The sequence below is a fragment of the Triticum urartu genome, chromosome 6A (assembly GCF_056163025.1).
Source record: "Triticum urartu cultivar PI428250 chromosome 6A, HENAU_Tu73, whole genome shotgun sequence".
In the NCBI taxonomy this organism is placed as follows: domain Eukaryota; kingdom Viridiplantae; phylum Streptophyta; class Magnoliopsida; order Poales; family Poaceae; genus Triticum; species Triticum urartu.
In genome coordinates this window covers 147,243,937-147,270,175 of record NC_141878.1, presented here as the reverse complement: position 1 = coordinate 147,270,175, position 26,239 = coordinate 147,243,937, and the positions used below count along the sequence as shown (strand labels likewise).

At 44.1% G+C, this 26,239-nt stretch overlaps 1 protein-coding gene across 1 annotated transcript; it reads left to right on the top strand.

The window, feature by feature from the left end:
* Positions 1-11,394: 11,394 nt before the first annotated feature.
* On the top strand, positions 11,395-12,071 carry LOC147964526 (uncharacterized). The gene is made up of 3 exons (XM_087530010.1): positions 11,395-11,454; positions 11,542-11,718; positions 11,808-12,071. Exons 1-3 carry the CDS (start codon positions 11,395-11,397, stop codon positions 12,069-12,071), a joined length of 501 nt encoding a protein of 166 aa, XP_087386136.1.
* The last annotated feature ends 14,168 nt before the right edge of the window (positions 12,072-26,239 follow it).

The window sequence follows — 26,239 nt, the reverse complement described above, 5'->3', positions numbered from 1 at the left end:
TCCTCTAGTGGTGTTATGTGAATGTCGACTACATGACACTTAACCATTATTTGGGCCTAGAGGAAGGCATTGGGAAGTAATAAGTAGATGATGGGTTGCTAGAGTGACAGAAGCTTAAACCCTAGTTTATGCGTTGCTTCGTAAGGGGCTGATTTGGATCCATATGTTTCATGCTATGGTTAGGTTTACCTTAATACTTTTGTTGTAGTTGCGGATGCTTGCAATAGAGGTTACTCATAAGTGGGATGCTTGTCCAAGTAAGAGCAGTACCCAAGCACCGGCTGTAACATCCCAAATTTTCAATTTGGAATGTTATACATTAGATCATCATGCATATCATATTTTATTTTTGCATTTTGGTTGATCCTAGAAATTCTACGCAACTCAATGACCCACGGAGAGAGTTGGGGATTTCGTTATTTTCATATTTGAGTTTCCTCAAATTTTGAGAATAGGATCATTTGATTTTATTTATTTTATCATCAATTATTTCTAATACAAAAATATGAGAGAGGGAATAAAATGACTTTCCCAAAATAAAGAAATATTGAGGATTTAATAATAAAATCAAATAATATTTTATTTCGGAGTTTTTTGGTGTTTTATTTGAATTTAGGAAAAAAGTGCATTTTTCAAAATTGCATTTAGGGCCCAAATAAATGTTCACCTTGTGGGGCTTGATTTTAGAAGCCCGTGAAAATTTATTTCGGAATTTTTGGAGTCCGTTTAGTATTTCTTTTTATTTTTCTTCCGAGCGGAATAATTAAAAAAAACAAACCGACTTCGGGCCGTACCCAAGCAGGACACCGCCCGGGGGCAGCCTTTAAATAGCGCCGCCCCGAGCCGCCCCAGCCCATCAGCCCCGCCTCGATCCGCGCGCGCCGCCGGAGCCGCCGCCGCCACCGCCGATGATTTCGCTGCTGAGGTTCGTCGCGCCTCGTTTTCCGTGCCGAAATTTTTTTTTGGCGTTCGTCATTTTTCTTTTTCTTGGATTAAATCCGCGATTTTTCTGGTCGCGATTCCTGATCTGATTTTCGTTTTAGTTTAACTTTTCGCTCGTTTATCGGAATCAGGCGATTCAAGCGCCTAGGGATTCGTCTCGAAACCCTCTACCCATTTAACCAACTTAAACAAGTTTTTGCTACTGTAAAATTTGCCCTAGATCCAGATTGCTAGAACGAAGTTGTTTTCTTTCGCCGTTTGACTTTCGTTGCTTCGTTCGATTTGATTCTTTTTGCCAACCGGAGTTCTTAAGTTGAACCTTCTGGTTAGATCTCTTATTTGAGTTTTACCTGTGCATTAGATGAGTACTTATTGTATGCTTGTTTGTTTGTCTGCGATAGAATACCCGGAGTGCGCCGCCTGTTACTTCAAATCGTTAGGTTTCGCGGATCATCAGCAAGGCAAGTAACACTTTGGTCATACCTTTTCTACTACCCAGTTTTATTGCATTAGATCAATCCTCACACATTGCATGATTAGGATCTAATTAAATTGTGGGATGGGAAGTAGATGAGGTAGTACCTATTACCTGTTTATTTTCAAACCTTTGGGAGTTACTTCTACGTTTGCTTATTGTGCCATGCTATGCTAGTAGACGTGGATTGGGTGAGTGAAATCCATGACAGATGTGAGATTTTTAATTAATGGTTTATCTAAGGTGGCAACTTAAACACACATCTGGCTGGATTGAGGCACCTGGGTATTCCAGGACTTGCCTGTTTTCTTTTGGACCACCACCCAGGCTTAAAGGGATCATGAGACTATTCACACTAGGAACTTCCGTGTGCAGCCACAAGCTATTATGGGCTCTAGCATAGTTGACTAAGTTGTGCGAACTCTTACAGTGGTAGACTAGCAGATGTAGGGGATGTAGGTGGTACGGTCTACCCGATCGTAAGGTGCTAGCGCTTCTGAAAGACTATGTCTCGGCCATCCGTCTTCTCAAACACCATGTAGTGCGAGAAACCAAACGGAGGTGATCGGGTCTTGTGGGGAAAAGTGCGCAAACCTCTGCAGAGTGTAATAAACTAATCATGGTTAGCCATGTCCCCGGTTATGGACATCTTGAGTATCTAGTACTTGGATTTTCATGTGAATCTCAACATGTTACTCTAAATTAATTTTGTTGAGTTATGTTTAATGATGATGCTTAATTGGGATTGAGAATGCTGTCAACCATTCTCAATGTTTAACAACCACCATGATAGTAATTAAATTTTATTCCTTTGAAGTAGGGAAAAATTGGCTTTACGCAAAACTGTAACCATAGAGCTTTCCACCAGCCAAATATGCATATAGTATAGCTGTTACATTCCATTACTCTCTATGTGTTATCTTGCCAGCATATTCCATGTGCTGACCCATTTTCGGGCTGCAACGTTAATGTTGCAGACTTTTCAAACGACGATTAAGGAGTTTTTAGGTCGTGGTTCTATACTCAGTGATGCCGTTGGAGTTGATGGACTCACTTATCTTCCAAGCCTTCCGCTGTTATCGTTATTAGATGGCCTTAAGCCATATTTATTGTAATAAGTTCTCTTTTGAGACACTCGATGTAATAAATGTGTGATTGCTACTCTGCTATAAATCCTCCGAGTACTGTGTGGTGTCAACATTATTGATCCAGGGATGACACCGGAGCACAGAGATCAGACTGTTTGAGCTCTGGTCGCTACAGAGATGGTATTAGAGCACACGCTGACTGTAGGACATGACCACTAAGCTAAAGACCTAGATCACTATTTACTCTCTTCTCTTCTGGTCTCTCATCTTTTCTACTCTTTAGGATGGCGGATGCAAGGAACAAGTTCACATAACCGGATGAAGATACACCCTTGGACGCCACTTGAAGGAAGTCACTACATACCTGAATATAGGAGTACCAAGCTTCACGGGAACCTACAATGCCACTTTACCTGAAGAAGAGCGCTGGATGATTCAAGTTCAAGTTCCAGGAAGGACGTTCATGCCAGTCACTGAGCCCATAGAATTTTCTTTTGATGCACCAACTTGGAGTCTAGGAAAGAGCATGGCAGCTCACATCGCCATGGGACGCATTGGAGAAGTCTACCACAAGGATCTCAAGGATACTATCTACCAGATTTGTGGGCGCCGAGATGAACACTGGGAGATGATCAACACCAGGAAGGATAGATCAATCACAGCTTTTATCCAGGAGCTAAACCAGCACATTCGACGACAGGAGAACCAGATGTGCACCGACATGATAGATCTGAAGAAGGCTAAGACTAGAATCAAGGATCTGGAGGAAGAACTCAAGGCTACACGTGAAGATTATGAAGAGGAAATTGAAGTATTGGTGGAGAAGAATGACGACCTAATCAAGAAGATTGGAATATTTATGGGAGGCCCTACGCCAGTAGATGAAGACGAAGAACCCAAGGAGATTAGCCCGGAAGACTACATCATCATCGACGGCACCGACTCAGAAGCAGATAGTAGCGATGATGACTATGTTGATGAAGCTGGAGCAGATATCATGGAGTCAATGACCGTAGAATATTTCTAGTAGACCACCTCATCAGTAGTAGTAGTCCACCATGTAAATATAGTAGTCCGAGCACTTTTGCGATAGATAGATCGATTGTATGCCTTTGTTTGATTGATTGAAGTGAATTGTTTGTTTTTGCCTCATGTGCATATGGGTAGTGTTTTCTCTTTAGACCCCCTCTATTCTTATATCTCATCTTATCTAAACCCTCAGATGCCTCCGAGACGTGACCCCGGATTTGCCTTTCCACCGGAGCTCACCCAGTTGATCCAGCAGCAGAACACATTGATGCAGTTGCTAGTCCAGAATCAGAATCAGGGGAACAACAACAACAACCCACCACCACCACCACCTGTTGACCACTTAGCCCGTTTTCTTAGGTTGAATCCGCCGGTGTTTTCCAGTAGCACCGAGCCGATAGTAGAAGATGATTGGCTCCGCAAGACAGCTAGGGAGTTGACCACAGCAGGATGCACATATGCGGAGAAGGTGAAGTTTGCCGCACATCAGCTAGAAGGACCCGCAGCATCATGGTGGGAGAATTTCACCGCCACTTTCCCAGTCGACACTGTCACATGAGACCAGTTTCAGCAGGCTTTTCGTACTGCCCATGTTTCAGCAGGAGCTATGGCCATGAAGAAGCGTGAGTTTTGGAACTTGCGCCAAGGAGGAAGGACAGTTGGCCAGTATGTGGAGGAATTTAGTAAGTTAGCACGTTATGCCCCAGATGACGTTGCTATGGATGCAGCTAAGCAGGAGAAGTTTCTGGAAGGACTGAACGATGATTTGAGCATGCAGTTGATGGTAGCAACCTTCAACAACTACCAGGAGTTGGTAGATGATGCTCTTATGATTGAAGGGAAGCAGCAGCAAATTGAGAATCGCAAGAGGAAGTATGCACAAGGAAGGTACAATTCAGGAGCTCAGCAGAAGCCACGTTTTACCCCTAGACCGGGAGGACATTTTCAGCATACTCATGGAGGAGGTAGCTCACACAATCACAATGGCACCAAGAATGGTAATGGCAATGGAGGAAGCAACGGCCAGAACCGCACCAACCCCTCAACCCCAGCCAAGAAGGACCTAAGCCAAGTCACTTGCTTTAAGTGTTCAAAGACATGACATTATGCCAATGAATGTCCTGAATTACAAAATGGAAATAGCAATGGAAGTTCTGGGAAGAAACCGAACCCTTTCAACAGGGGACAGGTGAACCACGTTAGCGTGGAGGAGGTTGAAGCTCAGCCCGATGCAGTAATAGACCTAATAGTATTGGAATCCCAAGGATTGGATGTGATATTAGGCATGGATTGTTTATCAAAGTATGAAGGGAATATAGAATGTGCTAGTAAGCCAATTTTGCTTACCACACCAGAAGGGAGAAGGATCAAGTATGTATCCCAGCATGTGCCAAAGAGGACTCAAGTAAATTGCCTAACAGGAGTTGTGCAGGAGGAAGTACCAGTGGTAAGGGATTTCCCTGATGTATTTCCAGAGGAGTTGCCAGGCATGCCACCGGATAGAGATATTGAGTTTTTGATTGAGCTATTACCAGGCACAGGTCCAATATCAAAGAGACCATATAGGATGCCAGCAAAGGATTTGGTGGAAATTAAGAAGCAGATTAAGGAGTTACTGGATAAGGGATATATTTGCCCAAGTTCTTCGCCTTGGGGATCGCCAGTACTTCTAGTGGAGAAGAAGGATGGATCGTTAAGGATGGTTGTTGATTATCGAGGATTGAATGAAGTAACGATCAAGAACAAGTACCCACTACCAATGATCAACGATCTGTTTGATCGATTGCAAGGAGCTAAGGTATTTTCCAAGATCGATCTACGATCAGGATACCACCAGTTGAAGATTCGAGAACAGGATATTCCTAAGACAGCTTTTACCACCAGGTATGGGCTGTACGAGTATACCATTATGTCATTTGGTCTGACTAACGCACCTGCCTATTTTATGAACATGATGAACAAAGTGTTTATGGAGTTTTTGGATAAGTTCGTCGTAGTGTTCATTGATGATATCCTGGTTTATTCGAAGAATGAAGAAGAACATAAGGAGCATTTGCCTTTGGTACTTGGAAAGCTCAGAGAACATCAATTATATGCCAAGTTCAGCAAATGTGAGTTTTGGTTGACGGAAGTAGGATTCCTCGGACATGTTATATCTGGAGAAGGTATAGCAGTAGATCCCGCTAAAGTTGAAACCGTGACCAAGTGGGAAGCCCCAACAACAGTTGGAGAGATCCAGAGTTTTCTTGGACTCACAGGATACTACCGGAGATTTATTGAGAATTTCTCAAGGATTGTGAAGCCTATGACTGAGTTGTTGAAGAAAGATACCAAGTTCATATGGACAGGGGAATGTGAGGCTAGTTTCCAGGAGTTGAAGAAACGCTTAGTTACCTCACCAGTATTGATCTTGCGAGACCAGACCAAGGATTATGAGGTGTATTGCGACGCTTCACGTCGAGGACTTGGAGCAGTGCTTATGTAGGAAGGGAGAGTTGTTTCATATGCCTCAAGACAACTGAAGCCTCATGAGTTGAATTATGCTACGCATGATTTGGAGTTAGCAGCCGTAGTGCATGCATTGAAGACATGGAGACATTTCCTCATTGGAAATCATTGTGAGGTGTACACGGATCATAAGAGTTTGAAGTACATTTTCACACAGAAGGAGTTGAATCTCAGACAAAGGAGATGGTTGGAGCTTATCAAGGATTATGATATGAAATTGCATTATCATCCTGGAAAGGCTAATGTAGTAGCAGACGCATTAAGCCGCAAGAGCCATGTCAATATATTAATGACGGGAGAAATACCCAAGGAGTTAGCAGTAAATCTTCATGAACTATGTTTGGAAATAGTTCCGAGAGGTTATGTAGCAGCAATGGAGATTCAGTCAACCTTGATGGATAAAATCAGGGAAGCTCAGAAAGCTGACAAAGAGATTGCCGCTATAAAGGAGAAAATGAGCAAAGGAAAAGCTAAAGGATTTCGTGAGGATGAGCACGACACCCTATGGTTTGAAGACCGTGTTTATGTGCCCAATGACCCGGAGATCAGAAAGTTGATTTTGCAAGAGGCACACGACTCACCGTATTCAATTCACCCAGGAAATATCAAGATGTATCTGGATTTGAGGAATATTTTCTGGTGGACCAGAATGAAGAAGGATATAGCGGAGTATGTAGCAGTTTGTGATGTATGTCAGAGAGTAAAGGCAAAGCATCAGAAGCCAGCATGATTGTTACAACCATTGCCGATACCCGAATGGAAGTGGGATAAGCTAGGCATGGATTTTATCACGGGATTGCCCAGGACTCGTTCAGGCTATGACTTGATTTGGGTTGTAGTTGATCGATTGACGAAAGTAGCTCATTTCATCCCAGTAAAGACCACTTACACCAGTGCTAAGTTGGCAAAGATATACATGACCAGGATCGTATGTCTGCATGGAGTTCCAAGGAGTATCATATCGGATAGAGGAACCCAGTTTACCTCAAAGTTCTGGAAGCAGTTGCACGAAACTTTGGGTACCAGGCTAGAATTCAGTACAACTTTTCATCCACAGACAGATGGACAGACCGAGAGAGTCAATCAGATTTTGGAGGATATGCTGAGAGCTTGTGCACTAGATTATGGATCTAGTTGGGATGATAATTTGCCATATGCAGAGTTCTCTTACAACAACAGTTACCAAACCAGTTTGAAGATGGCCCCTTTCGAAGCCTTGTACGGAAGGAGGTGCAGGACACCGTTGTCGTGGGACGAAGTTGGAGACCGCCAGTTGTTTGGTCCTGACTTGATTAAAGAGTCTGAACAGAAGGTGAAATTGATTCGCGATAGGCTCAAGGTAGCCCAGTCCAGACAGAAAAGTTATGCAGATTCTAAACGCAAGGAGACAGTTTACGAAGTCGGAGACAGAGCTTATTTTCGAGTATCTCCACTTCGGGGAACAAAGCGTTTTGGAGTTAAAGGGAAGTTAGCACCACGATTTGTAGGACCATATCGAGTTTTGGAGCGTATGGGAAAAGTGGCCTACAAGTTGGAATTGCCCGAAGGATTGTCAAGAGTACATGATGTGTTCCACGTTTCTCAGTTAAAGAAATGTCACCCGAAGATGGCTGACATACCGTTGAGAGACACAGTGCCTTTGGAAACTATTCAGTTGGATAAAGATTTGACCTACGAGGAGAAACCAGTCAAGATTCTCGAGTTTGCCAGCCGAGTTACTCGCAGCAAGGTTATTAAGTTTTGCAAAGTTCAGTGGAGCCACCACACGGAGGATGAAGCCACCTGGGAGCGAGAGGAAGATTTTCTCAAAGACCACCCTCACCTATTTTCTAGCCAACCCGAATCTCGAGGGCGAGATTCATCTTAAGGGGGTAGGTTTGTAACATCCCAAATTTTCAATTTGGAATGTTATACATTAGATCATCATGCATATCATATTTTATTTTTGCATTTTGGTTGATCCTAGAAATTCTACGCAACTCGATGACCCACGGAGAGAGTTGGGGATTTCGTTATTTTCATATTTGAGTTTTCTCAAATTTTGAGAATAGGATCATTTGATTTTATTTATTTTATCATCAATTATTTCTAATACAAAAATATGAGAGAGGGAATAAAATGACTTTCCCAAAATAAAGAAATATTGAGGATTTAATAATAAAATCAAATAATATTTTATTTCGGAGTTTTTCAGTGTTTTGTTTGAATTTAGGAAAAAAATGCGTTTTTCAAAATTGCATTTAGGGCCCAAATAAATGTTCACCTTGTGCGGCTTGATTTTAGAAGCCCGTGAAAATTTATTTCAGAATTTTTGGAGTCCGTTTAGTATTTCTTTTTATTTTTCTTCCGAGTAGAATAATTAAAAAAAACGAACCGACTTCGGGCCGTACCCGAGCGGGACACCGCCCGGGGGCAGCCTTTAAATAGCGCCGCCCGAGCCGCCCTAGCCCATCAGCCCCGCCTCGATCCGCGCGCTCCGCCGAAGCCGCCGCCGACGACGATTCCGCCACCGAGGTTCGTCGCGCCTCGTTTTTCGTGCCGAAAAAAAATTCGGCGTTCATCGTTTTTCTTTTTCTTGGATTAAATCCGCGATTTTTCTGATCGTGATTCCTGATCCGATTTTCGTTTTAGTTTAATTTTTCGCTCATTTATCGGAATCAGGCGATTCAAGCGCCTAGGGATTCGTCTCGAAACCCTCTACCCGTTTAACCAACTTAAACAAGTTTTTGCTACTGTAAAATTTACCCTAGATCCAGATTGCTAGAACGAAGTTGTTTTCTTTCGCCGTTTGACTTTCATTGCTTCGTTCGATTTGATTCTTTTTGCCAATCGGAGTTCTTAAGTTGAACCTTCTGGTTAGATCTCTTATTTGAGTTTTACCTGTGCATTAGATGAGTACTTATTGTATGCTTGTTTGTTTGTCTGCGATAGAATACCCGGAGTGCGCCGCCTGTTACATTGAATCGTTAGGTTTCGCGGATCATCAGCAAGGCAAGTAACACTTTGATCATACCTTTTCTACTATCCAGTTTTGTTGCATTAGATCAATCCTCACACATTGCATGATTAGGATCTAATTAAATTGTGGGATGGGAAGTAGATGAGGTAGTACCTATTACCTGTTTATTTTCAAACCTTTGGGAGTTACTTCTACATTTGCTTATTGTGCCATGCTATGCTAGTAGACGTGGATTGGGTGAGTGAAATCCATGACAGATGTGAGATTGTTAATTAATGGTTTATCTAAGGTGGCAACTTAAACACACATCTGGGTGGATTGAGGCACCTGGGTATTCCAGGACTTGCCTGTTTTCTTTTGGACCGCCACCCAGGCTCAAAGGGATCATGAGACTATTCATACTAGGAACTTCCGTGTGCAGCCACAAGCTATTATGGGCTCTAGCATAGTTGACTAAGTTGTGCGAACTCTTACAGTGGTAGACTAGCAGATGTAGGGGATGTAGGTGGTACGGTCTACCCAATCGTAAGGTGCTAGCGCTTCTGAAAGACTATGTCTCGGTCATCCGTCTTCTCAAACACCATGTAGTGTGAGAAACCAAACGGAGGCGATCGAGTCTTGTGGGGAAGAGTGCGCAAACCTCTGCAGAGTGTAATAAACTAATCATGGTTAGCCGTGTCCCCGGTTATGGACATCTTGAGTATCTAGTACTTGGATTTTCATGTGAATCTCAACATGTTACTCTAAATTAATTTTGTTGGGTTATGTTTAATGATGATGCTTAATTGGGATTGAGAATGCTGTCAACCATTCTCAATGTTTAACAACCACCATGATAGTAATTAAATTTTATTCCTTTAAAGTAGGGAAAAATTGGCTTTACGCAAAACTGTAACCATAGAGCTTTCCACCAGCCAAATATGCATATAGTATAGCTGTTACATTCCATTACTCTCTATGTGTTACTTTGCCAGCATATTCCATGTGCTGACCCGTTTTCGGGCTGCAACGGTAATGTTGCAGACTTTTCAGACGACGATTAAGGAGTTTTTAGGTCGTGGTTCTATACTCAGTGCTGCCATTGGAGTTGATGGACTCACTTATCTTCCAAGCCTTCCACTGTTATCGTTATTAGATGGCCTTAAGCCATATTTATTGTAATAAGTTCTCTTTTGAGACACTCGATGTAATAAGTGTGTGATTGCTACTCTGCTATAAATCCTCCGAGTACTGTGTGGTGTCAGCATTACTGATCCAGGGATGACACCGGAGCACAGAGATCAGACTGTTTGAGGTCTGGTCGCTACACCGGCCCACCCACATACCAAATTATCAAAGTACCGAACGCGAATCATATGAACGTGATGAAAGGTAGCTTGACGATAATTCCCATGTGTCCTCGGGAGCGCTTTTCTCTATATAAGAGTTTGTCCAGGCTTGTCCTTTGCCACAAAAAGTATTGGGCCACCTTGCTGCACTTTATTTACTTTTGTTACTTGTTGCTCATTACAAATTATCTTTTCACAAAACTATCTGTTACCTATAATTTTAGTGCTTGCAGAGAATACCTTACTGAAAACCGCTTATCATTTCCTTCTTCTCCTTGTTGGGTTCGACACTCTTACTTATCGAAAGGACTATGATAGATCCCCTATACTTGTGGGTCATCATCTCTCTGTCTCTCTCTCTGTTTATGCGCTCCCAGATCTGGCCTTTCACCATTTCTTATATTCCCGGAGATCCGTAACTCCGATTGTATTGAAATTTGAACACGATTTTTATCCGGATATTAGCTTTATTGTGACGAAAGAAGGGAATAAACCACCTTACGGGGTGTCCACGAGGGTCAGGGGCGCGCCCCCTGCCTCGTGCCCCCCTCAGGCATCGTCTCGCATTGATTCCACTTGCCAAATTCACTTATATTCCAAAAAAAATCTCCATCAGTTTTTATCCTGTTTGGACTCTGTTTGATATGGATTTTCTACGAAACAAAAGACATGCAACAAACAGGAACTGGCACTGAGCACTGGATCAATATGGTAGTCCTAAAAATAGTATAAAAAGTTGCCAAACGTATATGAAAGTTGTATAATATTGGGACAATTAGTTTCATGCCCCTAGTTGTGTCCCACTCGTCTGTTTTACCCCTAGTTTCAGAAACTCACCTATTCTGTCCAAGCCACTTTGGGATTCTTTCGTTTTTGCCCTTCCGTCACGGTTCCGCTTGGTCAGCGCCGTTTGACCGTATACGGAGCTCTGTTTTGGACAATTTTGCCCCTGTTGCCATTGCCCCTTTACCGCTTCGTCCTCCTCGAGCTCACTTGGGGAATCAGACAGAGGCGCTGGTGAAGAACAGATCGAGAGGCGCGGGAGATGACTGAAGGGAGGAGAAGATGCGGACGACGAGCTTCGGGTCCTCGAGCTCATCGACCGCGGATGGTTTGGATGCAGAGGTAAGTGAAGCACTCCAGTAGGATTCGACCCCAATATCATTCTAGGGTTTCTCTGATTTGGTTTTATTTTGCTCTTTTTTGATTTAGATTGATGGGATTGGGATTGTGGAATTTGTCTCGGAGTACCACCACCCAGATGAATCATTTTTTGGCTTGGAATCGAGGTCCAAGCATCGATGCCCTGGTCATGGGCTAGTTCCCGCTCGCCGGGTGGCTTGGGGAGGGGCTAGCACTGGCCGGTGTTTTTTAGGATGCCCACTTGATGTAATCATCTAATATTGTCAATTTGTTTCCGATTTGGTTGCTGCTAATGTGAAATTTCTAAACATGTTATTCTTTTTTGATGTAACTAGTTACCAGATGAGTGCAAGTGGGTGGTTTGGGTTGACCCCCCTCCTCCACTACGTGTGGCACTTGCATTTGAAGATCTACATGTAGAGCTTGAACGCAGCTGGATCAAGTCTCACAAATTGCATAGGGAAAATATGGAGCTGACAAAGAAGAACCGTGCTTTGAAGAAGAAACTGAAGGAGAGGGATGAGATACTCAATGTTTGGATAGTGTTGTTTGCTGGAATTATTGTATGTGTTGTACTTGTTGCATTTTCAAGGCAGTGAGTGAATCAAGTATGTTTGTTGTAAGGGATCCCTTGTAGTAATGTACCAAACTTAATGTAATGCAGTTTGTTGTTGGATGATGAAAGCTATCTGGTTCATATTGTTAGATGACTTAGGTACATGACCAAGTTGTCGCCGACGACGACAATTTGGTTCATATTGTTACATGACCAAATTGTCATTGACGACGACAATTTGGTTCATATTGTTACATGACTTAGGTAGATGACCAAATTGTCGTTGTCGATGACAATTTGGTAATGTTGGCACATGAATAGGGAGATGACCAAATTATGAACAACCACAAATTAAAGCAAGCATCACATATCATTAAGGGAACAAGCATCAAATTCCACAACTTGAAACAAGTTCAACATGACATCAGGTTCAAACACACAGTAGTTCAACAACTTCAAACAAGTTCAACAACTAAAAACACACAGTACTTCATCAGGTTCAAACACACAGTAGTCCAACAACTTCAAACAAGTTCATCACCTAGTAGTTCAACAGGACACACAGAATGATACTGGGGCACAACAAGAACTAGAACTTCAGTTTCTTGCTCCTGGTGTTCTCAGCTAGATTTGGGGCTAGCCTACTTCTGCTTCTGGTGTTCTTTGCTGGGTTGGGGGCTAGTACAGTAGGAACTTGAGGTGTTGTTGTCTGCTTCTTAACTGGAGAAGCTCCTCTAGCTGCTGCCCTCTTGTAATTCTTCCTGGGGCTGTCACAAGTGCAAACATATTCAAACATATTACATTTCATCTTTTGTGCATGATAACAAACATAAACAAATAAATATATAGATGTACCTGACTACACTAGCATTTGTAGATGATGGTGTTGGCTCTTGTAGTGGATCTGCTGGTGGATGTACTGCCTCTCCATCTGTTCCATCATTTACTTCTAGTGGATCTGCTGGCTCTTTCACTGCTGGTTCTTCTGCATTCTCTGCTCCCCAATGTTCATCTTCACCAAATGCTGCATCAACTGAGTTTTTGCACTTGTTTGCATGGTGGCCAAGTCTTCCACACCTGCCACACTTGTACTTCCTGGGACCAAGTCCCTTTCCTTCACTGCTAGACCTTATCCAAGTTTTCCTAGGCCTGTGAGGGAGTCCTGGATTAGGGGGGGTCTCCGGACAGCCGGACTATATCTTTTGGCCGGACTGTTCAACTATGAAGATACGAGATTGAAGACTTCGTCCCGTGTCCGGATGGGACTCTACTTGGCGTGGAAGGCAAGCTAGGCAATACGGATATGGATATCTCCTCCTTTGTAACGGACCTTGTGTAAACCTAGCCTCCTCCAGTGTTTATATAAACCGGAGGGCTTTAGTCCGTAGGAAAACAGACAATCATACCATAGTGTAAGTGCATCTAGTGCCACCCCTAGTTGGTTTTGGAGTATTCACGACAAACCTGGTTGAGGGACTAATGTGTTTGTGAGAATTGCAGGATAACACAGGTAGAAGTCCCTCATTGATTCGGTTTTCCTACCAGAGATGACCCCTAAAAATGTATGAAGACATTGAAGTCAAAGGTGGTATGTGAAGACATTCACATTGAAGACTGTGACAAGAGAAGACATTGCGTGAAGACTATGGAGCGCGAAGATTTAGTTGTTTCGTCGTTCTTTTTCTTCTTTGTTGAGTCCTAGGAACCACCGTACTGTTAAGTGGGGTCCAAGTGAACCAGTCAGAATGACTGAAGTGATGCTTAACCAAAATCCTATGTCTTCGAGCGAAGACAATGAGAGCAAATCTTATCCAGAGCTGGATAAGTCATCTTTGCTTGTAGCCCAAGTAAAGTTGCCATGTGTGTTTGAAATCTGACTATTGGAACACGTGTCAGTTCCTTAGTGACCCAGGGTCATTTCGGACAAATCAAGTCGGGTTGCCTAGTGGCTATAAATAGCCCACCCCCTACAACCATAAATGGTTGGCTGCTTAGAGTTAGTGTACGGCTTTTGTCGTTTGAGAGCAACCCACCTCGAAGCCTTTGAGAGAGAATTCCTTGCGAGGATAAAGCCCTAAACACCCAGAGCTAAAGAGTGTTAGGCATCACTGAAGACTTCTTGTCTGTGTGATCTGAAGACTTATTACACTTGAGGACTGTGAATCCTCCAGCCGGTTAGGCGTCGCATTTTGAGCATCCAAGAGTCATTGTGGATCGCCAGTGAACGAAGTCTGTGAAGGTTTGGAAGTCTACCTTGAAGACTTACCAGAGTGATTGGGCGAGGACTGGGTGTCCTTAGCTCAAGGGGAATAAGGTGAAGACACGGTCTTCTGAGTTAAATCTCAGCCTCCCTAACCAGACGTATAGTTGTCACAGCAATTGGAACTGGTCCAACAAATCATTGTCTTCAACGAGCCACTGGTTCTATCCTTCCCATCTCTTTATTTGCAGATTGGTCCTTGTGAAGTCATTGACTGTTTGCACTATCTATTTGTCTTCATTGTGTGACTTCTTGTTCTGATTGGCTTCATACTATCTTCCATTCTGATCTATACTGCCTAGCTGCTATTAGTCTTTGTGCTTTCATTTCATTGAATACTTGACTATGGCCTGCTTAGTGTAGTCTACCTTCCGCTGCATGGTTATAGGTTTATTTCTATCGTTTGTCTTCGAAACTTCCATGTTTTGAAGACTTTCATAAAAATCGCCTATTCACCCCCTCTAGTCGATCACTAGCACTTTCAATTGGTATCAGAGCAAGGTACTCCCTTTTTCTATGTGATTTGGTTTAACCACCTGGAGTTTTAGCTATTTCGACTGCAAGGATAATCAAAGTCTCCGCTGCGTGCCCAGTCTTCGATGGAACTGAATATCCCTACTGGAATAATAAGATGCACATGCATCTGGAAGCCATTGACGTCGACCTCTGGTATGTCGTCAAGAATGGCATTCCCAAGGCTGGTGAAGGTGTCACCGCTGCTGATGTCAAGAAGTTCGTTCAACTGGATTCCACTGCCAAGAACATCATCTGTGGTCATCTGACCAAAGGACAGTATGGCCGTGTGAGTGCTCTGGAAACATCCAAGCTAGTCTGGGACTGGCTCTCCAAGGTCAACGAAGGCGTCTCAACCCAGAGAGATCAAAGAATCAGTGTCCTTCACAACCTCTTCAACCGCTTCAAGAGAAACGACAATGAGAATGTTCAGCTCACGTTTGATCGACTCACTGACATCACAAATGAGCTTCAAGCCCTCGGCGCTACTGAGATCACCAAGCATGAAGTCGTCAAGACACTCCTGAGATCACTTGACAGCTCGTTTCACACCCTAGCCCTAATGATTCAAGAACGCCCTGACTTCAAGACACTCCATCCATTTGACATACTTGAAAGGCTCAACACACATGAGTTTCAGCTTCCTGAGAAAAGAGACATCTACGGTCCCAACTATGGGCGAACTCGTGCTTTGAAGGAAAAAGCTACTTCCTCATCTGAAGAAGAATCTGATTGCAGTTCTAATGATCCTGGAGACATTGGAAAGGAGCTTGCTATGCTTGTGAAGAAGTTCCAGAAATTCACCAAGAAGAAAGGCTTAAGAAAGTCCTCACGATCTAGCTCAAGGAATGATTAAGCTTCTGCTCATGACTACAAGAAGAGAACATGGCACAAGTGCAAGAAACCTGGCAACTAAATTTCTGAGTGTCCGCAATGGGACAATGAGAACAACAAGAAGAAGAAGAGCAAGGAATATGATTCTGACGACAAGAAGAAGAAGAAATACTCAAAGTCTTCTTTCAAGTCTTCATCAAAGTCTTCATCACACAAGAAGAGCTCATCTGGCAAGGCTCGTGCGTTTGTTGGCAAGGAAATGGATTCAGAGGAGGAGTCTGCTTCTCAGGAGGCGGAGGAGGAGTCTGAGGAGGAGTCCGATTCTGGCATTGCAAGTTTGGCTACAGCCTACGTTGCCAAGTCCATCTTCAACACCGAATACAATGACTTCATCACCGACGCCGATGCTAATAACCAGGATACCTCCGCTCCCACCTACTACTTCATGGCACGCGGTGCCAAGGTAAACTCACGCACTACTCACTATCAAACATCCAGTGAAGATGACTTTGATTATGGTTCCAAACCCAGCTACAAAACACTTGCTAAAATTACAACTGAACAACAGAAAGCTATGGAACATATTCAAAAACTGTTAGACAAAAGCGATGACCTGTTAGACGATGAAATGACTCGATCTCAGTCCTTAATTAAAGACATAAAAAATCTTCATGTTAAGTATGAGGAACTTGAAAGTTGTCATGAAACGCTCTCAACAACTCATGAAAAGCTTTCCTATGATTATCTTCAAAGGAAGCAAGATCTTGAGAAATTGAGAGCGGCTCATGAAGATCTTCAAAAGGAAAACGAGTCACTTCGCGCCAAACAGATCAGTCCCGCTCAGGAAGGATTTGAACCACCATGTCTTAAATGCATTGAGCATGATAATGCTACTTCTGTTGCTGGATGTTCTACTGCTACTACTGTTGCAATATCTTCAACTGTTGATGTGGTAACTAACCCCTCTGCTGAGGATGTGTAAGTGCATCTAGTGCCACCTCTAGTTGGTTTTGGAGTATTGACGACAAACCTAGTTGAGGGACTAATGTGTTTGTGAGAATTGCAGGATAACACAGGTAGAAGTCCCTCATTGATTCGGTTTTCCTACCAGAGATGACCCCTAAAAATGTATGAAGACATTGAAGTCAAAGGTGGTATATGAAGATATTCACATTGAAGACTATGACAAGAGAAGACACCACATGAAGCCTATGGAGCTCGAAGACTTAGACCTTTCGTAGTTCTCTTTCTTTTGTGTTGAGTCATAGGAACCACCGTACTGTTAAGTGGGGTCCAAGAGAACCAGTCAGAATGACTGAAGTGATGCCTAACCAAAACCTATGTCTTCGAGTGAAGACTATGAGAGCGAATCTTGTCCAGAGTCGGACAAGTCAGCTTTGCTTGCAGCCCAAGTAAAGTTGCCGTGTGAGTTTGAAATCTGACCGTTGGAACACGTGTCAGTTCCTTAGTGACCCAGGGTCATTTCGGACAAATCAGGTCGGGTTGCCAAGTGGCTATAAATAGCCCACCCCCTACAACCATAAACGGTTGGCTGCTCAGATTGAGAGTACGGCTTTTGTCGTTTGAGAGCAACCCACCTCGAAGCCTTTGAGAGAGAATTCCTTGCGAGGATAAAGCCCTAACCACCCAGAGCCAAAGAGAATTAGGCATCACTTAAGTCTTCTTGTCTGTGTGATCTGAAGACTTATTACACTTGAGGACTGTGCATCCTCCAGCCGGTTAGGCGTCGCGTTCTGAGCATCCAAGAGACACTGTGGATTGCCGGTGAACGAAGTCTGTGAAGGTTTGGGAGTCTACCTTAAAGACTTACCAGAGTGATTGGGCGAGGTCTGTGTGACCTTAGCTCAAGGGGAATACGGTGAGGACTGGGTTTCCTGAGCTGCGTGTTCAGGACTGGGTGTCCGGGACTGTGTGTCCTAAGGTTTAAATACCTAGCCGCCCTAACCAGACGTACAGTTGTCATAGCAACTGGAACTGGTCCAACAAATCATTGTCTTCAGCGAGTCACTGGTTTCATCTTCCCTTCCCTTTACTTACTGTTACTCCTTGTGAAGTCATTGTATGTTTGCACTATCTTTTGTCTTCACTGAGTGACTGCGTGTTCTGTATGGCTTCATAATATCTTCCTACCTGATCCTTACTACATTGCTGCTATTAAGTCATTGTGCTTTCACTCTATTGAATACTTGACTATGGCTTGCCTAGTGTAGTCTACCTTCTGCTGCAGGGTAATAGGTTTATTTCTATCGTTTGTCTTCATAACTTCCACGTATTGAAGACTTTCATAAAAATCGCCTATTCACCCCCCCTCTAGTCGATATAACGCACTTTCAGGATGCCACTGCTATTGCTGATGAAAATGCTAGGTTGAAGACATTGCTTGAAACAGGGATGTACAAAAGTCTCAAAGGGCATCAGACACTATGTGATGTCCTCAAAAGGCAGATCCTGAACCAAAACCCTAGGAAAGAGGGTGTTGGGTTCGAAAGGAAAATTAATGTTGATGGCTCTTACTGGAAACCTGAGCAGTACCCCAAAACCACATGGGTTGCTGCAAAGGAACCTTCAGTGGATCCATCCACCCTATCTGGATTCACTTGTGCTAATCCCATTATTATTGATGAATCCTTTGATGCAAACTATAAGCTGTTTAAGAATCAGAATGGTGAAGTGTTTGCCAGGTATATTGGTACTAACTGCAGGAATGGGCCACCTATGAAGAAAGTCTGGGTGCCGAAAAGGTGTCTGGAGAATCTTCCTGTGAATGTCGTCATGACACCACAAGTGAAGAAGACAAACCCCAGACCACGGGCTTCATACAGACAGAGGACTCACCTGAGTCACACTAACGCAAATGTTTTGCAGGGAAACCATACTCAAGCCTATGAATATGAGCGTGTTTTATCAAACCGCCATGTTCATAAGACCAAGAACTACTCTGCTTATTCTTATGAGTACTATTGTCCACCTGCAAGACTATTTGCTAGGGCTCCAAAGCCAAAGTTCTCAGATGCTGCACTTAGACTCATTGCTTCGAAGCCACCCTTGAAGATGTGGGTGGCTAAGAAAGTTTAACTCTCTTTTGCAGGGAAGGGTCTCCAGCCGAAAATCAAATGCGTCTGAAGCTATTGCCGGGGACCTTAAACATCTTGTAGGGTGCAAGATCAAATGCCCAAATGGTCTTATTATGTATTTTGTTCCTGATTCGCTTGCTACTTGCCCTATCAGTCCTAACCTCGATCTAAGTTTTCATAATCCACTTGCTCATCAAATGTTTATGCTTCACAATTCTCTTCGTGAAGCCTATCCCCCTAACTGCACTGTAGGGTATGACACTAGCTGCTTCAGAATGGATTATTGATAGTGGATGTACTAATCACATGATTGGCAAGCGAAGTCTTCTCATGGACTGAACCTTACGTCCATCAGACAAGAGTCACATCACATTTGCTGATACTGGTAAAAGCAAGGTATTGGGTCTAGGTAGAGTTGCAATCTCAAGGGATCAGCACATGGATAAAGTGATGCTTGTTGAATCCCTTGGTTTCAACTTAATGTCTGTCTCAATGCTTTGCGATTTAAACATGATTGTGATGTTTGGAAAATATCGTTGCCTTGTTCTAATGGAATCTAAAAAATCTCTAGTCTTTGAAGGGTATCGGAAAGATGATTTGTACATGGTAGATTTCTCAGCAGGACCACAGCTTGCTGTATGTCTTCTTGCAAAAGCTTCAGAATGCTGGCTCTAGCATCGGAGGCTCGGGCATGCTGGCATGAGGAACTTGCACACTCTTGCAAAGAAGAAGCATGCCATAGGCATCGAGGGCGTCAAGTTCAAGAAGGATCACTTATGCGGTGCCTGTGAAGCTGGAAAGATGACGAGGGCCAAGCATCCCTCGAAGACAATCATGACAACGACTCAACCCTTCGAACTGCTACACATGGACCTCTTCGGTCCCACTCACTACTCAACTCTTACTACTACTGCTTATATCTATGGCTTCGTCATTGTTGATGATTATTCAAGATATACATGGGTACATATAATCCTCTACAAGACTGAAGTGCAGGATGTCTTCAGACACTTCGCAAATCGAGCCATGAACAACTATGGCATCAAGATCAAGCACATCAGAAGTGACAATGGCATTGAATTCAAGAACACTGACCTCGACACTTATCTTGATACTTTGGGCATCACTCATGAATTCTCAGCTCCATACACGCCGCAGCAGAATGGCATCGTGGAACGCAAGAACAGAACACTTATTGAGATGGCCCGGACGATGCTCGGTGAATACAAGACTCCAAGAAAGTTCTGGACTGAAGCCATTGATACTGCATGCCATATCATCAACCGTGTTTATCTTCACAAGATTCTGAACAAAACATCCTATGAGCTCCTCACTGGTAAGAAGCCAAATGTCAGTTACTTCAGAGTATTTGGTGCCAGGTGCTGGATCAAGGATCCACATCACACTTCAAAATTTGCACCGAAAGCACATGAATGTTTTATGCTTGGATAGGGAAAGGACTCACACTCCTACAGAGTCTTCAACCTCTTTCACTATAAAGTGGTTGAAACTGTGGATGTGCGGTTCGATGAGACTAACGGCTCGCAAAGAGAGCACCTGCCAAATGTGTTAGATGAAGTTCCATCCAGTGAATCCATCAAGCTTATGGGAACTGCAGAAATCATACCGTCTGAAGCACAGCCTGAAGAGGAACTCATCATCTCTGCACCTGATCAACCTGAAGACAATGCTCAGCCTGAAGACAATCCTTCTGACGATGACAATGATTAGCAAGAGCAAAATCTTCGTCCTGCTCATCCTCGTGTTGCAAATGAAGTACAGATTGAGAGAATAATTGATAGCATCAATGCACCTGGTCCACTCACTCGTTCAAGGGCAACACAACTAGCAAATTTCTGTGGACATTTCGCATTTGTCTCAATATCTGAACTCAATAAAGTTGATGAAGCCTTCATGGAGCCTGAATGGATTCAAGCAATGCAAGAAGAGCTTCAACAATTTGAGCTGAATAATATATGGGAACTGGTCAAGCGTCCTGATCCCTGTAAGCACAATATCATAGGCACTAAATGGATATATCGCAACAAGCAAGATGAGCATGGTCAAGTTGTCAGAAACAAAGCTCGTCTCATTGCTCAAGGATACACTCAAGTTGAAGGAATTGACTTCGATGAAACATTTGCCCCTGTGGCTAGGCTTGAAGCTATACGCATACTGCTGGCCTATGCAAATCATCATAAAATCCTTCTGTATCAAATGGATGTGAAGAGTGCTTTTCTCAATGGCAAGATTGAAGAAGAAGTGTATGTTGCACAACCGCCTGGCTTTGAAGATCCAAAACATCCTGACATGGTGTATAAGCTCAACAAGGCACTGTATGGCCTCAAACAAGCCCCTCGTGCTTGGTATGACACACTCAAAGACTTCCTGAAGAGCAAAGGCTTCAAACCTGGTTCCCTAGATCCCACACTCTTCACGAAGACATATGATGGTGAACTGTTTGTGTGCCAAATATAGGTGGATGACATTATCTTCGGCTACACTAATCAGATATACAGTGATGAGTTTGGATACATGATGCAAGAGCAATATCAGATGTCCATGATGGGAGAGTTGAAGTACTTCCTTGGTCTTCAAATACGACAACAACGCAATGGCAGCTTCATATCTCAAGAGAAATACCTCAAAGATTGCCTGAAGAAGTTTGGAATGCAAGACTGCAAAGGTTACACGACGCCAATGCCAGCTAAATACCATCTGGGTCCCGACGACAATGGTAAAGAGTTCGATCAAAAGGTATACCGCTCCATGATTGGTTCCTTGCTTTATTTATGTGCATCTAGGCCAGATATCATGCTTAGTGTTTGCATGTGTGCCCGATTCCCAGCGGCACCAAAGGAATCGCATCACTTAGCTGTGAAGCAAATTCTTCGATATTTGGCTCACACCCCAACACTAGGATTATGGTATCCAAAGGGCTTAGAGTTTGATCTAGTTGGATTCTCGGATGCTGATTATGCTGGTGACAAGGTGGATCACAAGTCTACATCAGGCACATGTCACTTTCTGGGACGATCACTTGTATGTTGGTCTTCAAAGAAGCAGAACTGTGTATCTCTCTCCACTGCTGAATCTGAATACATTGCTGCTGGATCTTGCTGTGCTCAGCTTCTATGGATGAAGCAAACACTCAAAGACTACGGCATTCATCTGAAGCAAGTGCCACTCTACTGCGACAACGAAAGCGCCATCAAGATTGCTAACAACCCAGTTCAGCACTCAAAGACAAAGCACATTGAAATTCGTCATCACTTTCTCAGAGATCATGTCATGAAGGAAGATATTGATATCATACACATCAACACTGAAGAGCAACTGGCAGATATCTTCACAAAGCCCTTGGATGAGAAAAGGTTTTGCAAGTTACGGTGTGAGCTAAATATCTTGGAATCCTCAAATGTCCTGTGATCAGGCACACATCCTAACACTTATGCATGTTGATGACTTAGATGTGCAACACACGAAGTAAAGTATGTCTTCAATCAATGAAGACTTACATTCTGAGTGTGAATACATTAACGTGGAATTTGACTTCGGAGCGCCATGATAATTGTGCGTCGTGTCTGGGTCTAATACTCCCTATACGGTGGGTAACGCCACCACCAAATTATTCCCTTAGAAGCGTTTTTCTCATGGCGTTACATATGCAAAGTCTTCGCATTTTGTTTGTCTTCAATATTAACATGGCCTCATGTTTATCTTCAATATAGTGATTTAGTTTCTGTCCTCTACAACATTCACTTATAGCTATGTCTTCACGTTGAATTTTTTGAACTAAGTTAATGTGATTAGACCCTAACCTCTCTATGCTCCTGTCTCAAGTCTATCTATCCAAATCATATGCATTCTATTGAAACTGTCGAATGTCTTCGTTGTGTCCTTGTCAGCCGGAGATACAGAGACAAACATTAAATCCGTTTTTAAATGCTCATTCCTTTTGCCTGAAACCCGGAGAAGTGGGAGCGACCACCTGACAATCCAGGCGTGTGTGGGAACGTGGAACAACCTCCAATGTGTTGCATGAACGCCACGTGTCCTTCAGATGTGAACCGCCAGGGGCACCTGCATAATAACGCTGTGCCATCCTTGTCTCTATAAATACACGCCTCACCCTAGTCATTATCTCTTCTTCCACTCTCGCACGAACCCTAGCGCCACCGCTAGCCCTTGATGACGCCGGCGACGAAGCGCTTAACTGCCGTGACCTCACCGACGTCGTCCTCACGCCGGCCGTCTTCTCCGCCGTCGCCGTAGGTGTCCTCCGTCGCCAAGTTAGGGCACGGAAGATCGAACTGCTCAGCCTCCTCTGCCACTCCGTCTAGCAGTTCCTCGTGTGGTAAATAAAACCTCCTTTTTACAGTCTTTTTGATCTGATAGATTCATCCTTTTCAACCACAAGTGGTTTCTGTTCCCACAAGTTGGATCTATCTCATTCTGCATCTCATAGCATGCCTAGTATGTTCACTTATGCTTCACAAAGTAGTTAGATTCCTCACTTGTACTTATTCGTGGATTCGTACAAATCTGGAACCAACTCTCTACATATGAGTGAATGTCTTCGCACTATGAGGTCAATGTCTTGTAAACTGATTTATCTTCAAAATCTTCTGAGAATGCATATGACCTCTTCCCCTTCCCTCACACCTTTAATGCTGTCACAGGTACATGTCCGTGGGAGAATCCCTTGGTTCTCATAGTATGCATTCATTTGCAGAGTTCTTACAGCATCATATAAATTCTCCTGAAGCCAGTTCTTGTCTGACCAGTAGATGGAAGACTTTGACAGTGTTGAAGCCTTTCAGTCTAAACTTCATGGCAACAGAGAAATCTGCAAGGAAGGGTGGCAGACAACGTCGTGGAAACACCTCAAGAGATTTGCCTTCTGACCTCTATGAGTTGTACAAGACAGATCTAGAGGAGGACTACAATCAGCAGAAAACCCGTATCCAATGGATTCGAAGATATTGGGCAGAACAATGGTACAAGTATAGGTTCGTGACCCAGGAATATGCTGAGAAGAATGCCATCAATCGACCCTGGGGAGACATCTTGTACAAAAACCTTCAACCCAGGTCCAGAGCTGAAGGCATTGAACAAGGCTTCTATCCTTGCATGGTCCATGGACCACAGCCTGCAGATGCAGACCCATCTTCATTGCTATGGTGTCGTGACGACAATCTGTTCAAACGCAACTTCCAGTTTGCCTAGAACTCAGCCAAAGAAAACAAGAAGTCGCGGGGATTAGACTTCAATCCAGGCCCCTCTGCTCCTCGTGCCGATGGCACACGCGAAGCTGAACCCAATCTCGTTGAGCCCTTCTACAACCTAGAAGGCCTCATCACTCATATTATGGTTCAAGGGACAACCATGGATGAACCTGTAGACGACGCTGATTCTGACGAAGCGACTGCACCACCGAAGCCTGTGAAGCAAATGAAATCCAAGGCTTCAAAGCCCTCTTCAGCACCAAAGGCTTCAAAGCCCTCATCTGCACCAAAGGTATCACGGGTGAAGCCTCTGGCTACTGCACCTCTTGAAGCCAGTGTGCAGTCTGAAGATCTCCCACGCATCTACAAGCCTGCCAAAGTGAAAAAGCCCATGCAACCCACTGGTCAAGAACTGACCCCTGCTGCTATCTTGAGAAACGAGAATGACGCCATTGATCTGTCCAGCGACGATGATCTTGGCGATGACGCTCTTGAGCAGTTGATCAAGAGCAATCAAGAGGCGGAAATCTTCAATGATCTTCCTCTCTTCGATGTGGAAATCTTAAACAAGTTCATTGATGAGTGGTTCGACAGCCCAAATGTCAGCTTTGATGATCTTCAGCTTCCAATTGGCCTCAGCGTCGCCTTCCATGGAGCCATTGCTTCTGAGCTGGCTCTAGCTCAGAAAATTGTTGAACTGAAGCATAAGATCGATTATGAAAAGGCTCAGTTCAAGAAGCATATGGCCAAGCTCAATGTTGAAGATATTCAAAACTTCAAGGTCGTGATGCATGAGCTCAAGGAAGCATTCCACAAGAAACGCGAAGAAGCCAAAGGTTCTCGTGAGCGCATGAAGGATCTTGCTGCCAAATGTGTTCAAGGATACAATGAAGCTGAAAAGCGCAAGGCTTTGGGGCGACCAGGCATCGACCCACGAATGGCTGCCAAGAAGAAGAAGCTAGCTGTGGCAGAACCCGAAGCATGAAGGCGGGAAGAACATCACATTATCTTCCCAGCTAGTATGACAGGCTCGAAGCCTAAGGTCCCCACAGTGGCTTCAGAACTCAAGAAAACAAGGGCAGCTGAAGCCGAAGCCAGAAAATGCAAGACCAAAGCCACCACTGATGATGCTCCCCCAACCAAGAAATGGAAAACAAAGAAGAGAGACCGGGCTGCTCCCACAGAGCCCCTTGATGTCGAGCCAATCTCAGTGGCTCGTCCTGCGTCTGAACATCGAGAGCGCCAGTTGATGGTTCATGAGCCTGCTTCCACAGAGGCTCCTGAAGCTGAAGACAATCCAGCTGCTAACCCCACCGCAGCTGAAGACATTGGTCCTCATGACAATGTTGAAGATGATGAAGTCCTTCCTCAGATCGAGCGCAATTTGGTATCATCGCCTGTGCTCACGCACAGTGAGCTCATCAGCATTGGTCGTCCTCTGACGCCAACTGCTCAGGATGCATCATGGGTTGATCACCCACAACAACAAGACACCCCAAGTGCTCCCCAACCACAAGATGACGATGACTTTGAGGCCCAGCCAACTCCATCTCCACAGGCGTCGCCAGCGTTCTGTAGGCTTCGCAAAGGATCAAAGCCCCAAGTCACTCCAACTGTGAACGTCTCTGAGTCTGAAGCCAAAACGGCTGAAGATATTCCGGCTACATCAGCCGATGAAGAAGAAGAACCACGTGATGAAGACAGAGTTGCTACACCACCAACAATTCCTGAAGTTTTTCTCGAGGAGAATGTGTCCGACCCTCCAGCTCCTGAAGTGGAGGTTACCCATACTGAGGCAGCCACCAGCATCAACACTGAAGCCAATGACGTTGTCATGGCTGAAGTTAATGTGGCGCCTGAAGCGAATGTGGTGCTAGAAGTGCAAGCACCTGAAGCCAATGTGGCCCCTGAAGCCAATGCTGCACCAGATGTAATCATTCCTCCTGAAGCTATTGTGCCACTTGCAACCCATGTCAACGACAATGCCAATGCTCCTGTACCCCCTCCAAGACCTCATACTGTTGAGCTGGCATTTGATCGTGGTCAGCCTGTTATGGTCCGGTGGCCCATTCTGGTTCCTCGACCTGCTGCGGGTCCATAGTTTGACTATCATGTTGAGCACATGCCTCAAGTCCAGAAGCCCAAGCCAAGACTTCCAAGATTCCCAGGCACTGCAACCTCACCTGGGGTCTTCAATGTGAATGGCTTCGTGGCACATAACACCTTCTTCAACAGCGCCAAGAACCCTTACACCAAACCTCGCATTTTATTGGATCGGTTT